Source organism: Sciurus vulgaris (genome assembly GCF_902686455.1).
Source record: "Sciurus vulgaris genome assembly, chromosome: 12".
Lineage (NCBI taxonomy): Eukaryota > Metazoa > Chordata > Mammalia > Rodentia > Sciuridae > Sciurus > Sciurus vulgaris.
Window position 1 is genome coordinate 81,378,947 of NC_136473.1, and position 16,017 is coordinate 81,394,963.

Below are 16,017 nucleotides of genomic sequence, written 5' to 3' on the forward strand. Positions count from 1 at the left end.
CTCATTCATCTCTTCATCTGAATATTCCACTGACATTTTTGAGCACCGCGTGCAAGGGGCTTATACCAGCACTGAGAATACCTGGGGCCTGGAAGGCCAGGGTCCTGTGTTCCTGGGGCTACCTCAGTCTACCTGAGACACAGACAAGTGAACAGGAGGTCAACCTAGGCGGATGGGCCCTGGGGCAGCGCGAGTCCAGAGGGAGGCCCCTCCCAGAGGTGAGGATCTGGGAAGGTTTTCTGGAGGAAGAGACATCTCAGGCAGCCCCTCACGTTCTGAATGAAGCAGATGCTTCCCTGGCTGCCTCCAAAGACTCCCCACCAGGACTGAGGGTTTCTTTCTTAACCACATACTTGCAGGAAATGGACACTGACGTCTGGGGGGGGGGGGGGAGGGGGCTCTTTCTTATACCCCTGGATGTAAACCAGTGGTACGTTACCTAAGTGCAAATTAAGTAAAACCAGTTTTCTGGGAGGTGGGACAGGGAGCAACTGTGTAGAAACTCGGCTGATGGTCTGACTTATTCCAACCTTGTAGCAAGCTGAGCGTCAGCTACACCAGTTTGCTGGGCAAACCAAGTGCAAATTCTGACTGCATCATTCTGGAGCGAGGTCTGAGCTCCTGCACTCCCCACTGCACCCCGATGCTACTGCTACTGCAGGTCTGTGGACTATACTTTGAGTAAAAAGGCTTTAGGGTACCCGAAAGACTAGGGGAATAACTCTCCTTTAAGCAATCCTTTATAAATATTTTTTAGACACTTTTTTTTTTTTTTTTTTTTTGGTGCTGGGATTGAACCCGGGGTTGCTCTACCACTGAGCTACATCCCCAGCCCTCTTGATTTTATTTCAAAAAAGGGTCTTGCTAAGTTACCCAGGCTGACCTTGAACTTGCAATCCTCCTATCTCAGCCTCTGGAGTAGCTAGGATTATAGGCATGTGCCACCATGCCTGGCTCAGTCACTTTTTTGCCAAGTATTGACCAGATTGACCCAGAGGAGTGCTGTTTGTGGTTGGGCCTAGACAGCGGTGCCTGGCCAAGGAGCCTAGTCAAGGCTGAAACCCTGCTGCTGCTCTGCTCTCCTCTTCTGCCACGTGGTGGGGCCTTGCAAGCAAGGGCACTTTCTCAGTCTCACGAAGGCGGTCCTGGGCTGGCTGCTGCCTGGAGCACGGCAGGGCAGTGAGATTGCAGGGAACCCGATTCTGGGGGACAGGGGAGCGGGTGAAGTTCTCAGCCTCCTCTGCAGCAGGCAGGCCCTCGGGTTCCCGGAAGTCCACATGTATGGCATTTCCAAGGTTGCTTCTACAGGCCCAGCTGCCTTCTTCGTGGAGAAAGTAAAATGAAATCCAGTCCACCCTACCAGTGCCTATGGAGCTAACAGAGCCAGTAAGCAACTGGTCTCTCCTCTCTAACCAAAGCAGGAAGGAAACTAGGGGGCATCACAGCAGGAAGGAGGAGGGATACTAGGAAGAACTTCCCAGCCATCATATTCCTAAGGAGTCAAACACTAAAGCAAATGGTGGGGTGTTGAATTACTCTATCTGCTCATCTGGGGGTTCCAGGCGGGGATAAGGGCAAGGGGCCAGAGCAAGACATCAGGAAGGCTCCTTGTGAGCTTCCAAACCTTCCTCTCTTACTACACTCTCCACCTGCTCCCTGGCCTGCTGCAGGCTCTGAGGTCATGCATCCATCAGAACTAGGCATAGCAGGGTTCCAGCAACTGGCCCAGGTAATCCGGACCCCAAGCCCCACCCTCAGTGGGTGCCCTGAGTCCCAAAGCATGGTGTCTTTGCTTCGTGAACAGAGAGGCTAATACTTTCTGGCAGGTGGAGGCAGGGCATGTGGCACCTTGGACTGTTGCATTCAGAGCAGGGGAGCAACCAGGCGAGGGCCAGCATGGCGTTGGCTGGTGGGCAGCGGGCATTCCTCTTTCCGCTGGCTGCACATAGTTAATGGGGGGCTTTGTTCTCGCTGGGCACACAGCCCTGGAGGTGCTGGTGATGGAGATGCCCTGTCCCAGCCCCTGGGATCTCAAGTCACGAAGTGAACACTGCAGGTCTCCAGGGACCTGGCTCCTCCCTCCACCACACTCCTCTGGCTGGCTCGCTCACACCCCTTCCCTCTCTCCCTCCTCTGCATCTTCACTTACACACCATCATCTGTCTCTACTGTACCCTGGGATCAGGAGCTACCATCCCACAGGAAACAGGCCCAAAGAGATCAGAGGACTTGGCCAAAGGTCCTCAGCCAGCGGGAGGTGAAGATAGAATCCTAGCTCAGGGTCTAGATTCAAATTCTGCCGAATGAAGAGCAAATCTAAAGCTGCAAATGGGTGACACCAGGGGGGTCGGACTAGCAGGGGACCCTCTAACCACCCCACTCCTCCAGAGGACCTCCCGGCCCCTCCCTCCACACTGCCAAGAGAAACCGCTGCAGGAGAACGGCAGAGCGGAGAGGGCTCAGCCAGGGGAACCCTGCCTCCCGGGAGGGGATTTCCCAAGTCTGGGCCGGGGACTGTCCAGTAAGACCATCCAGGAACTGTCTGTTGTTCAGTGGTCTCCTTATCACAAGGCTGTATTTCAAGAACACCAGTGGATACCTAAAACCTCAGATAGCACTGAGGTGCTTCCTATCTGCACATACCTAGGATAAATCTTAATTTACAAATTAGACATGGTAAGATATTATCAACAATAACAAAACAAAATTCGACGATTTTGACAATATGCTGTAATGGAAGTTATGTGAATGTTGTCTCTTTTAGAATACCTTATGGTACTTTACCTTAACGGCTTAAAGAAAGAAAGAAAGCACTTAATGGCTTCTCTCTGGCATATCCAAATGGCCAGTTTCACTACTCCTGCACTTTGGGGCCATTATTAAGTAAAACAAAGGCTCAACACGAGCACTGCAGTAGCATAACAATTGCTCTGATGACTGAGAACTACTAAATGACTAATGAGTGGGCAGCATATACAGCATGGAAACACTGGACAGAGGGATAATTCAGATCTCCAGCAGGATGGAGAACATCGCCTAATTTAAAACTTATGAACTGCTAGGTGTAGTAGCACACACCTGTAATCCCAGTTACCTGGGAGGTTGAGGCAGGAGGATCACAAATTCAAAACCAGCCTGGGTAATTTAGTGAGATCCTGTCCCAAAATAAAACATTTTTTAAAAAGAGCTGGGGATGGAGATCAGTGGTATAGAATGCTTGCCTGGCTTCAACCCTCAGTACCACAAAAACTAACATAAAACTTAGGAACTGTTGGCCAGGCAGGGTGGCACATGCCTATAATCCCAGCTACTGGGGAGGCTGAAGCAGGAGGATCTCAAGTTCAAACCCAGTGAATGGTTACTGTGAACTGACTAATTTAGCCCTCACAACAACCCTATGAGTTTGGTATCATTATTACCCCCATTTTAAAGGTGAGGAAACTAAGGCACAAAGCAAATAAGTCTTTTCCCAAGGCCTGATAAAAGAATCTGAACCCAGGTGGAACAGCTGCAGAGTTGGTGCACTCTCTGCTATATTGTAAAGAACTGAGAAGAGACCTGACATACACAGGAGGCCGACATGTCCCCCGCCCTCCTGTTCCAGCACAGGTCTGCTCACCAAAGATTAACAACTGTCCCGACTGGAAGTACCCAGACTCAGGTGTGCCCCTGTGCCCGTCTCAGCACAGTGCACCCCATGGAGCCCTGGATCCTTGCAGACTCCATGCTCAGGCCAAGGAGGACCTCCAGCCCAAGGATGTCCATTCTCCATTCTGGTCCTTGGGCTCCTTAGTACTTCTGAACAGAGCCTAACTCTTCCACGCGGCAGTGTCCCTCTGAAGGAAACCCCTGTCTCCCATCCTCTCCTGCCTTAGCCCCCAACCATCAGACCAAAAGGGGCCACCATCATGACAGTGAGAACAGAAGAAATGTGTCTGGCGTGTTATGAGTCAGAGGGCACCTCCACAGAAGTGGTGCCGCTGAGCGGGAGGTAGGTCGAGGGGTATCCATCGCTCAATCTGTAAACCAGAATATGAAGCTCAGAGAGATGAAGGGCAGCAGGGACGATGTAATTTGCAAGACCCCATGCCAAAATAAAAATGTGGAGCCCTTTGTTACAAAAGGATTAGCTTGAACATGGCCACTGCAGAGCAACAACCCAAGTGTAGGGCCTTTATAAGCATGGGACTCTGTGCAAACTGCTTAGGTGGCATGTCCAAGAAGGGGGCCCAGGTTGGCCAAGTCACCTTGCTCACAGATGTTGGGAGGCTGGGGTTCAGGTGGTCTGGAAGGTGAGCTGGTTCCTGGTTCCAACTCTCTTGGGTCCTAAGTTCTCTCCCAGGTAATGAGGATAGGAGCCCAAGTCCTGTCCCAGTTATTGTTCTCTCTTGTTTTTGTCCTGGACAATAGTCCCCTTCCTTTCTTGTCTCCTCCCAGCCTCCTAATCTGCTCTGTCTACCACAAAGGCAGGGATTAGTTTACGGCCCCTTCCTGCCTTGACTCTTAGAATCCCTAGACACTTGATCCAGCCTCCCCATCCTCAAACACTCCCACTCCTAGGCTGCCCCAGATCTGAAGCTGAGGGGGAGGGAATAAAGACTAAATGCTTACACCTGTGCTGTTTATGGCCCCTGAAGAGCGCCCCCTGCATGTAGGACCTCATACTGGAGAGTGAGCCAGTGCCCATGCGCATGTTTGAAGTGGGGAGTATGATGTAATCCTGAGACAAAGGGGAACCCTAGCACAGATCCTACTGGCAGGAAGCTCCTGCCCTAAGAGACTCCCCACCTCCTTCTGATGAAGAGAAGCGTGGTTCCTGTCCTTAAGAACCCCTGAATCTGATAAGATAGAAAACTCCTGTCAAACGGACAGAGGGACATACAGACATAGGTATGTAACACTACCTGATATTTTCACAGGAAATAAAATCACACCCCCTATGCGCTAAGTGCTCCCTGAGACAGGATCGTGCTTCATACAACTCATCAGGGAGAGACGATTACCCCACCTTGCAAATGAGTGCGATCCTAGGTCTCCCCACGCTGAGATCTGTGGTGTTCCCCATGCACCACAACGTCTGAGCCAGGGCTTCTGCACCAGCATCAGTTAGGCAGAGCCTTCCCTCCTCTGTGCACTGCCTGCTGTGTGTAAATGTCCCTGCCCCGGGCACCTCTGGCATCCCACGAAGTGTCTGTTATTCATATGGTTGCCCTATCTCCCTGCTCCGAGACCCCAGAGCAGAGGAAATTGCATGGACTTTGAAGTTCCCCAAGTTTACTTCACCTCCACTCTATCCCTACACCATGTATCCCCCTCATCTGAAAGAGGGGCTAGCAACTGTCCTGGCCGCACACGGGAGGATTCATGATAAAATGCTTAGCGCAGTGCCTCACGGACAGCAGGCATCCCGTCCACGTCTGCAGAAGAGGGAACGAGTGACTGAACGAATGTCTGCTCTGCGTGAGAGCCTGTGCGTTCAGGAAGCATCATCCCTCTCACGGAGATGAGGGACACTGCAGCCTAAGTTGGTACCAAAAAAAATCCAGATAGTACCTGGGTCAACCTAGGAAGGCCCCTTCCTATAGGAGGTGTTAAAAGCCTTTTAGTGGCAGCTGCTTTTGGCCTGTGTCCCAGGAGCCAGTGATAACTCAGGTAGGGGGCAATTCAAACTGCACAGTTGGAATAAACCTTGGTGTATCGGGTCCAATTTTCCTGTCTCTCCCATTTATTCCTCCACCAAAAAGGAAGCACTCCCCTGTCCTGCAGGGTCCCCAGCAATATATTGGGCCGAGGTGCTAGACGGTGACAGTGATGGTGAAGCCTTCGCACCACGGCTCCTCCCCACGTCCCCCTCTATTAGCCCATGACATTGGCCTTGGGCCTGGGGACCACATCCAAATCCCTGACATGGTGAATGGAAGACACTCAACACTTCCCTCCCAGCCTGCGTCAGTCTGGACAGCCTTGGGGACCTTTTCACTTCCAGCAAAAGGGAAGGGACAGTGACAGGGAGCTGTGTTCTAGAACCGACCCTCCAGATCTCACTCTCACCGAAATCCTTGAATAGGCAGGGTTGGGTAGGCAAGAGTAAGGGCTACTTTACAGCTGCCTCCACTTCTCCTTCCAAATGTCTCTCTCCAGGGGACACCAGAATGCGTGATAGTTCCCACATGCTTGCTGTGCGCCAAGCACTGTGCCAAATTGCAGACACCTTTCTGATTTATGCCCATTTCAAAGCTAAGACTGACAGAGGCAAAGAAACATGCTGGTTAGTGCTGGACCTGAGACTTGAACCCATGTCTGTTTGACAGCAAAGCTGCACTCTTTCTTCGACAGCAACGCCTCAGGTGTGCCAAGACAGGGTCTCAGCCCTAGGGGGCCCGACACCACCCGGGGTTGGCTGATGCCTTCAGCCTGAGCAGCTTAGTCAATGGATCCCAGCTGCCTTGGATTGTTCTGGTTTGTTTTAAATGTGTGCCCTGAGGAGGAAAGTCCTGCTGTGGAACATCCTGCTCCCCAGGGAACCCAGGGAGTGGGGCAGAAAAGACTGTCAAGATGGAGGGACAGTCACAGCACATGTGCTTCCTCACTCTCTCCTGGGCTCGCTCTTCCCCTGGAGGGTCTTCCTGCGCTGCATTCTTCTGGGCCTCGGGCTCAAGACTCTTCTCCTTGCCCCACCACCTGGGCCTCTTTCTCCTCTGAGCACCTGTTGACCTCGCAGCGGGCCCTCTGTGGATGTCCCATGATCACCTGGCACAGTGAGTTCACTCTTCATACCTGCCTGGCCCATCTCTCCTGATGGTCACCACGTTACCCCGACTGCCTCGCAGAGGTAAGTCCCCAACCACAACCTGATGACAGGCTCACGCTCAGGGATTCTGCCTCCCCCTCTCCCACCAGTCTCTAGTTTCTGTGCTGTGAGCCCCAATACCTTCTCCTTTGAGCCCCCAAAGATGGTCCCCTAGAAACTACAACTGGTGAGTGGGAGGGAAATGGGGTAAACTGCTGATTCTTCCCAGAAAGAATGCTCTGACTGGATTTTAACATATCCAGATCCTGCCAGAAACTCCCAGCTATGTGAACCTAAGAGGCAATATACTGTAGAGATCGGGAGGAAGGTTTTCTTGACTAAAATCCCAACACCAGCAATTACTGGCTGATGGTCTTAAGCAAGCTCCTTAACATCTAGAAGCCTCAGTTTCCACATCTGTGAAATGGGCCTAACACTCATAGGGGTTATATGAAATGATGCAATTTTAGTCCTTGAGTGGCATCACATGGCAATCATTCCATAAATGCCAGCTGGTACTCTGATTGGTTAAGGTAGACCCCAGGGTGATGGCAGGTTCTGAGGTACGTTTCTCTAGGCCCATCAGGGGCTTTCTAGGCTGGGCCCTATGAATGTACCTTCCTAATGACTATTTTTCTGGAAGATGGCTACAACATGGGGAATGAAAACTCCCACCAGGAAGTCATCACCACTGCGCTCAGGAGAGACAGGAGAGGCAGAAAGCCCAGCACCCAGTGCTTCCTAAGCCCCAGCTTCAGGTCCACATCTTCCAGTTAATCAGGGGGACTCTGATCCCCCAGGGTTGGGAAGAATTCAAGACCGGGGGCAAACCCCTGCTGGAAATCGCTGGAGGAAAAAAAAGATTGTGGCAGACTTGAAAAGGCTGGGAATGGGCCACAGAGGGAACCTCCACTCTGGAGGTACCCCATCTCGGACAGCCAGCCCAGCCCCCACCTGCCTGCCGCCAGCCCGCGGCCTGCTCTGGCATGGCTCCGGGGGGCGCCGTGCCAACCCCTGAGCTCCCCGCCTCACCGTGTCCTTTCGCTGCTTCCAAAATAACTCTCCACTTGCTGCCCAAGTTTGGCCTCTGGGCTGTTTTTCTCCTCCTGGGACCTGTTCTCCCATGTCTGAAGGGCGGCAGGAGAGACCTGAATTGTTGTTAGAAACTGGGACCACCCCTTTTTTCCAATGGATTAGTTAACACAAAAGAACTCGCACAATTCCCCAAGTCAATAAGTCCTTTTCAGTTTGGCTAAAAGAAGTTATTTCCAACCAGGGAAAGGGGTTGGAAATGTCTCCCCACCCTCAACTCTGCCACCTTCCCAAGGTGTCCCCAGCCCCCAGGACTCCTAATTCTGCTCCCACTTCTGTGAGCTATTAGCCAAGCTCAGAGAGCCCATGAGGGCTGAGCTCAGAGGAGAATCAAGACAGCTCCTTGTGGGTATTCCCAGGGCAGAAATGGAGCACAGTCCACAACACTCCAGCCACCATTGAAGTTCCTTGGACTGTACCCGAGAAGACTCCTTCCAAGGAACTCTGTTTCTGGGAGAAGCTGGGCTCTTCAGACAGCACTGACCTGGAAGGCTAGACTCTTCCTCTTTGGAGACTCCCACATCAGGCACCGGGCCTGGTCACTTCTACTCAGGCCTCCTCATGAGGAGAAGGCTCACTTCCTCCATCAGCCCAGCCCAGGAACCCAAGAGCAGAGCTGACTCCTTCAAAGGCCATTTCAATGGTCAGGGGAAAGGGCAGGAAGAAAGGAAGGGTGATCTGATGGGTAATGGGGCTCCTGAAAATGAGGCTCTGGCATCCCAAACCCCCACCCTGTCACACATTTGCAGTTAAGGGTGATGGCGAAAACAGTATGGAGAATTCACCCGTTTTTAAGTGCTCGTAGTATGAAAAGTACCAGGCCTTACTTTCTTTCTCTCATTTGCTCCTCCTCACGACCCTTCCAGGTAGGTACTGAGTATTTCCATTTTCAAAGATTAAGAAATGGAAACTTTGGAGCAGTAGAGGGATGTGTCCAAAGATGGCGGAGCTGAGGCTCAAGCCTGTGCACCAGACTCCAGAGCCCACAACCCTACCCATGACCCAGGGGGCACCCACTTGGATGCCCTCTCCTGTGCCCTGCTCTGCCCCTGGTGGCCCTGGGTCAGTGTGGGGAGCAGGCTGCAGCGCGTGTGGGGCCATTAGGGTTGAGAGCCCATGGATGGGGGAGGCGGGTGGAGTGGGGCGGGCTGGGGGCCAACTCTGCTCTGAGCCAGGCTTTCTTCTCCTCCGCCAGCCGCCCCACCCGGCCGCGCCCCGTGCCCACTGCTGCCAAAGCCGAGAGGTTTCCTTTTTCTTTTGCCTAGGGCTGTTTCCTGCCTTTCCTTTGAACTGGGGTGTTGGCTCCCCCTCACATCACTCCTCCGGCGGCACCACGCCCTCTGATGGGCTCATCCCCCAGGCTCCACTTAGGAGAAAGGCCAGCACAGGAGGTCCCAGAGGACCCCATTTCCTGGAATCCCTCTACCCCTCCTTCGCCCTTCGCTCTGCGCCGCTCTGGGTGCTGCCTGGATTCTCCCCTGCCCTCCTCCTGCCACAGACCGGCCGCCAAACACTCTCAGGGGGTACTTCTCGGTCCTACACCAGCAGCAGGGGACTCTGGATTTCCCCCTGCCTCTCTCACTTTCTAGTTTCAGTCAAATGTGGGGACACTGAGGTCCAGAGAGTTTTAGGCCATGCACAGCGTCTCCCAGCAATGGAGGGACTGAGGCTGAGAATTCACAAACCCCAAGTTTCTAGCGGGGCAGCAAAGCTCTTAAGAGTTCATTAGAAAGGCACCTGAGGCTCAGGTGAGAAAGGAGACCTGACCACGGGCCCCGCACACATCCTCCTCAGGGCCAGCTCTCCCCATTGGGCCACAGGTCCCTACCTCCTTATCTAAGAAGCCCTGCGGGACCCAGCTACGACACACTGGGAAGCAGGCCGGGGGTCTTCCATCGGTCACTCCCCTCCCCTCCCGTGAAGCCCTACGTCAGTACCAGACAGTAAAAAAACAAAAACAAAAAACTGAAGCCACTCTGGGTCCCCAGTACAGCTCATGCGGTCTCCTTGCCAGCCACTCTCTCCCCTGTCCCCAACACGCACGCACACACGCACGCACACACACACACACCTGTCGTAGAACGTGCTGCTCTTCTTCCCATGCTAGCTCCAGGACTTCCTCCTCCAGAAGTCTTCCATGACTAATGCTTCCTGGCCCTGGTCCCCGAATAACAACACTGGCTAACACTTACTGAGCTCTTCTCATGGGCCAGACCCTATGCCAAGCCCTCTACAAACATTACCTCAGTGAATCCACACAGCAACCCTTTGAGACAGGTATTAGCTGCATTTGCAGACAAGGAAACTGAGTCATAGAAATGCCAGTGAACTGGCCAGGTTCACACCGCCAGGAAGCATGATCTGAGCCCTGAGCCATTGTGACCAATGCCTGTCTCCTAAGCCCTCTGCTTTCTTCCTCTAGCATCCTGCCTGCATCTCTTTGGTTACAAACATCCCCGGGCAGTGATGAAGAGGTTGCAGGGTACCCTGTCTCCATTCGCACACACCATCCAGCCTTTCACACAAATCCAGTTGTTCTCAGAGGCAGTCTTTTCTTTTTCTCTTTTTTCTTTTCTTTTCTTTTTTTCTTTTTTCACCAGGGATTGAACCTAGAGGTGATTTACCACTGAGCTACATCCTCAGCCCTTTATTTTATTTTGAGACAGGATCTTGCTAAATTACTGAGGCTGGCCTTGAACTTGAGATCCTCCTGCCTTAGCCTCCTGAGTTTGCTGGGCCTACAGGTGTGCAACACCACACTCAGCTCACAGGCAGTCTTAAAGGGGGTGAATTCCCAAGAAAGAAGTAAGTGGTCTATTATGGGAATTGCATGGAGCAGAGGCCCCTCCCTTAGTCCCAGTGGCAGTGGGTAAGGGAAGTGGGTGCTTGGGGGTGACTGATGTGTACGAGCCTCAGATCTTTTGCAGCTAGCTTCCCAAGACACCTTTTCTCACACCACCTATTTCCCAATGCTGCTTTAGGGGAGAAAAGGGGGGACTCCGAGGCACTACCCAGATTCTCCTACTCTGAGATAATTCTCTTTTACTTTCCCAGTAAGGACTTGCTGTCGATTCCTTTTCTTGGTTGTGTGCGTACACGACAGGACAGGGCAAGAGGGCATCGTGCCTTCTCAGCATCCCGCCCAAGTGCGGTGGCTCCATCTTCCCCTAGGTCCAGTCCCAGAAGAGGCCTTCCCCAGCAGACGGCACAAAGCCCAGGGAGCTCACTGAGCCCTGCTGAGATGACAAAGTTTAGGAGGAAACTTTAAAAAGACCCTTGAAGGGCCACCAATGAGGTCTGTTCTCCCACCCTTGATCTAACGGGGCTGGCATTGGGCTCTGAAGTAGACAGAGTTTGGGGACCCAAGTGTCAAAGCAAAGGACATAAAGACTCACTGATCTTCCCCGAAATTGGAACAGAAGGGGTGAGGAAAGCTGCATCGTGGAAAGGAGAGGCGAGAAGGGATGCTCACTCAGGGTGGGACGCAGATGTGCAGTGCTTCGTATTGGGACAGAGTCATGGAATGTACAAGAGGACCACAGGCACCCTGTGCTGGCCAGGGAGAGGAGCCCGGGCCCTCCCGGGCTGGTCTTCCCAGTGCCCCCACCCTCTCTCCACCTTCCAAGGAGCTGGCTACTCTCTGGAGAGGGTAGAGCAAGAAGACTCCTCCGAGGCACCTTCAGGACACCCTCCACAGGGACTCCTCCGCAGCCTCCAGCCCGGGCACAGTCCTCTCCACTCCCTCCGATACTCCTGACCCGGACGCTCCGTTCCCCACAATGCCCCACACTGTCTCCTCCCCTCTCCCAACTCAGAAGCTTTCTCGTGTCTTGAGAGGGAGCAGTTTTCTCAGTCCCCAGGAAGACTCAGGACCAATTCAGAAAATCCACCTCCGCGGAACCCAAAAGTAGTTTTTGTGTCCAAGGGAATTGTGTCAAGATACTAGGGAAAATCCATGGTTCTCGGTGGGATGCTGGGACCCCAAAAGTGGCACTCCTTCCCGATTCCTACCTGAAAAAGGATCACTGACCAGTCTATGAAGACTGGAATGCTGGGAAAGACGACTGGGCTGACCAACCTTTGAAACCCAGGCAAGTCTCTTCCAGAGACTGGCTCAACCAAAGCTATTGCCAAACTTGTTTTAGCCACAAGGTCCTGTATTCAGATGAAACAATCATATACCCCAGTATATAAAACAGAGAGAAATGGGGTGCTTTGTTGTAACTGGGGTGAGGTCACAGCCTGCCTGACTCTGCCAGCTGCTGTGTCACCTTCAAAACACCACAGGACTCTGCTCAGTTTCTGCCTTGCCTTCCTGTGCTGGTCTCTACTGTCACCCCCTGGATATGCAGGACTCAGTTTACCCTTCTGGAATATGGACATTATTTTCTCCTTCTCCCTCACTCCCCTGGCTCATAGCCCGTGCCTTTTGGAGCAGAGGGGGATATTCCAACTGGGAACAGAGACATTGGAGGGCAGCCACAATTCAGAAGTTGCAATTCAGGATCTTCACAACCATCAGACGCTGCCAACGCTGAGAGCCCTGGTCCCACTTAGCTCAACACACTCTTGCTGGGCCCCTAGTCTTTATAGACTAGCCAGCTCCATCTTCCTCAGAGGGCCCCTGTCCTGGAACTCCAAAGCCATGAGAAGCCTCTCTCAGGCCAGAAAGAGTTCTGGGATCCTATCCCATCCAGGTAGATGTCCCCAGACATCATCGCCTGCTCCACCTCCTCTCAGGAAAAGCGACGGCGCTGAGCTGGGTGAGGGAAGCAGAGACCAGAGGAGGTTCTCTTTCCCCAGAGCAGAGGTGGGTGGGGCCAGGTGGTCCGAAAGTTCTTTCCTCCCCTCCTTCTGCCCAGAAGGTGAGCAGCCAGAGGCCCTGGCCCTCCAGCTCTGAGGGAAGCTCCTCTGAGCCACCCTCAGGACAGCTGCCCCCACTAGGGTCCCCGTCACTCACCATCTCACCCCAACTCAGACTCTAAAAATGGTTCTCTGGTTTTCAGCCTCAGCGCCTGCCCACAAATTAGTGTTTCCAACACAACCTCATGAGGCTTGACTTCAGGGAGGCCCCTGGGGAGGGGGAAGCAGGCAGGGGCCGCAGCAAAGGGAGGTGGTGCTGGCAGGGTCCCTTTCTGAGGAGGTGACCATGGGTAAGGCTCCCTCCCAGCATCTGGAACTCCTCACCAAGGCCACCCAGCCTCAGGGTGCCCGCTTTGCTCTACTGCGGAGCCAAGGATGGCAATCCCTCATCTTCTCCACGAGTCCAGTCAGTTTTGCCCTCAGTCACGTACTGGGCACTGCTCTGCTGGAGAAAGCAGCAAGAGCACGTCACCCACCCAGTATCCCTCCTGTCCAGAGTCCAGAGCCCACCTTGCCAGACCTAGGCTCCGGCAGAAACCCCACAACGCAGGGACCAATGGGAAACCAAGCGAGGGAAGCCTAGGCTCGCTGCTTGCCTGAGCGTTAGTCCCGGACTCTTCTCCCCTCCCCAACCCGCCAACAGTGGTCTTGGAAGGGCAAGAGCCCTCCCGGGGTGCCCGTGCTGCAGTGCACCAAGTAGGCAGGTGCCTTAGACTACTGCAGCACAGTGCGAGCGGGCAGCCAGCAGGAACAGGGAGGGACCTGCGGCGGGTACTCACAGGTAAGCCGTCAGGGGGTCCAGGTCCCCCGGCACAGTGGAGAGCCCGAGCTCGGAGCAGTCGGCTGACAGCATGATGCCATCCTCCTGGCAGTGGCAGGGGGCCGGGCAGGCAGTGCGCCCCGGGCCCGACTGAGGGACGCCGCTGGCGCACAGGGAGGCGCACAGTGCGGCGCAAAGCCACAGCGCCCGGAGCCCAAGCGGGCTGGGCATCTCGGTGGTTGGGCTGCGGGGCACCTGGCAGGCGCACAGGCGCAGTGACCGCCGCTGCTCGCCTCCGGGTTCCGCGGCCCGGCCGGCAGGCTGCACCGTCGGCGGGCTGTCGCGCGGGCTCTCCTCGGCGTCGGCGGCAGCGGTGGGAGCGCGGGGACCGTGCAGTCAGAGAGGGGCAGGCATTGTTGAGTGATCTTCGTTATTCAGTTTCACAGGCTGGGCTTGGCAAGGGAGGGAGACAGGCGGAGGAGGAGTCAAGGAAACTTCTACGCCGCTCGCTCCCCTTCCCTCCTTCCTTCCCAGCTGGCAGGAATTTCATCCAGGAAAGAGGGGGAAAGAAAAGAAAAGAAAAGAAAAGAAAAGAAAAGAAGGGGGAGAAAGAAAGAAAAGAAAAGAAAAGAAAAGAAAGAAAAGGAAGAAAACAATGAAATCCAAAGTTTGGAAAGTTCAGACCTGCGCTTGTTTGGAAAGGGGGCCGCAGAACTTGGGTCAAATGGGCTCCTGCCCCTCTTGCCTTTGGGACAGCCACGGGGTCAAGGAGATCCAGGGAAGGACCTTGGGAGACACCTCAGTTTCCCTAGGCCCCCAGCCCCTCCTCAAGGTTTTACACTGGAGGGACCTGAAACCCAAGAGAAGTGATTGGTTCAAGGTCACACAGCTCATTGGAGGGCAACTAGAACTGGAGCATGGGTCAGCGTCCTCGCCCTGTGTCAGGGACAGGAGAGGCAGAAATGAGGGTGTTGTCCTAGAAGGGATCAGACTGCGGAGGTTCCAGGGAAAGCTGGGATGAGAGGCTGCGGGCTGTGAGGAGCCACCTCACTGAGGGGTCACGCCACCACACTGAGGAAACAGGTGTGGACCTCCACCACTGAGAGTACAGTGGATGGAAATGCACCCCAGTAGTCTCAGTCAGGTTAAAGCCCTGGGATTCAGGTTGATCCCAGGAAGGCTGAGGGGCTGCAGTCTGCCCAGCTGGTTGTCAGAGCCTGCCAGAAAATCAGCAGCTTGGCGCCACCTGGAGGCTCAGTACTGCACCTGCAGCTTAGCCACCTAGATGCTCAAATAAAAGGGTCTTCCCCGGCCATGGCTGGGACCTTTCAAAGCTAAAAGAATGGTGATTAAAACTGGACTCCAGACCCTGTTCTCTCCTTAGGTCATGGTTGGTTGGTTATTCTTCCTTCATGTGGCCTCTCGTTTTCTCTGGTCTCCTGGTTTCTTTCTGAGCCCCAGTGCAGAGCTGGCTGTAAGCCTCCTTCCGCCCAGTTTCTCCAGATCTTCCCTGGTCCATCCAGAGTGTACACCAGAGCTGGGCAAGGTGGTGATGCCTGTAATCCCAGTTACTAGAGAGGTGTAGGCAGGAGAATCTCAAGTGCAAGACCAGCATAGGCAACTTAGCAAGACTCTGTTTAAAAAAAAAAAAAAAAAGGACTGGGGCTGTAGCCCAGTGGTAGCGGGCTTGCCTAGCATAGGCAAGACTCTGAGTTTAATCCCCGGTTCTGCAGAAACAAAAAATCAGAGTGTGCACTGGAAACATGGGTGATCAGAGGCAGTCACCCTGTACTTCCAGGTCCCAGGACCCTCTCACTGATCCCTTTCCACTCTCTGCTAACCTCCTGGGGTAAGAGGTGCTATACATCCAAAGAAGTCAGTAGACCCTGACCCTAGTACTCCAGTTTGGACCATGACCCTGAAAGGAGATGTGCTCTTAGGAAAGCCAGAAGATGGCACCATACAACCATAAAGACCCATAGATAGAAGTCCCCTGCTCTGTGGCAGACAGCCACCTCAGATAGGCCTGCATTTCTAGCCTCACTCATCCAGAGCCTTGGCTTCATCCACCCTCCTACTGTTCCAGGGTGAGGGTCCAGACGGGAAAAACCATTGCTGAGTCCCGTTGGTAAGCGTCAGAGGCAGACCCTCGAGCTGGGCTTAGGTAACTCAGCACTGCCTCCAGCTGCCTGTGGAGGCCAATCATCAAGGGGCCAATCTCTTGGGGCTCCTGATAAACATGGCTAGGAAGAAGACATTGACATTCAGTCCTCCTGGGGAACCACAGGAGTTTAAACTCATCCTGGGAAGGTTCCTGATTGAGCAAAAATCTCTACCTGTGTTCCTCTTTTCTAACCAGGTCTGAGACTCTAGCAGGTAAAAGCTAGGGATGGCAGGAGAAGGGAGGCCAGGAAGAAGATGCTCTCTGACCTCTGACCCTTGCATATTACCAGGAACTCAAGTTGACCAGTGAGAGTCCTGTCCCCTCCCCCACTGTAGGGGTGTAGGGGGT

At 53.8% G+C, this 16,017-nt stretch overlaps 1 protein-coding gene across 1 annotated transcript in view; it reads right to left on the reverse strand.

The window, feature by feature from the left end:
• The window catches only part of LGR6 (leucine rich repeat containing G protein-coupled receptor 6), a 120,988-nt gene extending 106,357 nt beyond the window's left edge, over window positions 1-14,631 (reverse strand). The window contains exons 1-2 of the mRNA XM_079106021.1: window positions 14,190-14,631; window positions 13,525-13,952 (exon numbers count right to left, since the gene is read on the reverse strand). Coding sequence (XP_078962147.1) covers window positions 13,525-13,736 — 212 coding nt within the window. The 5' untranslated portion in view covers window positions 13,737-13,952; window positions 14,190-14,631. The remainder of the gene's footprint in view (window positions 1-13,524; window positions 13,953-14,189) is intronic.
• Between the last annotated feature and the right edge of the window lie 1,386 nt (window positions 14,632-16,017).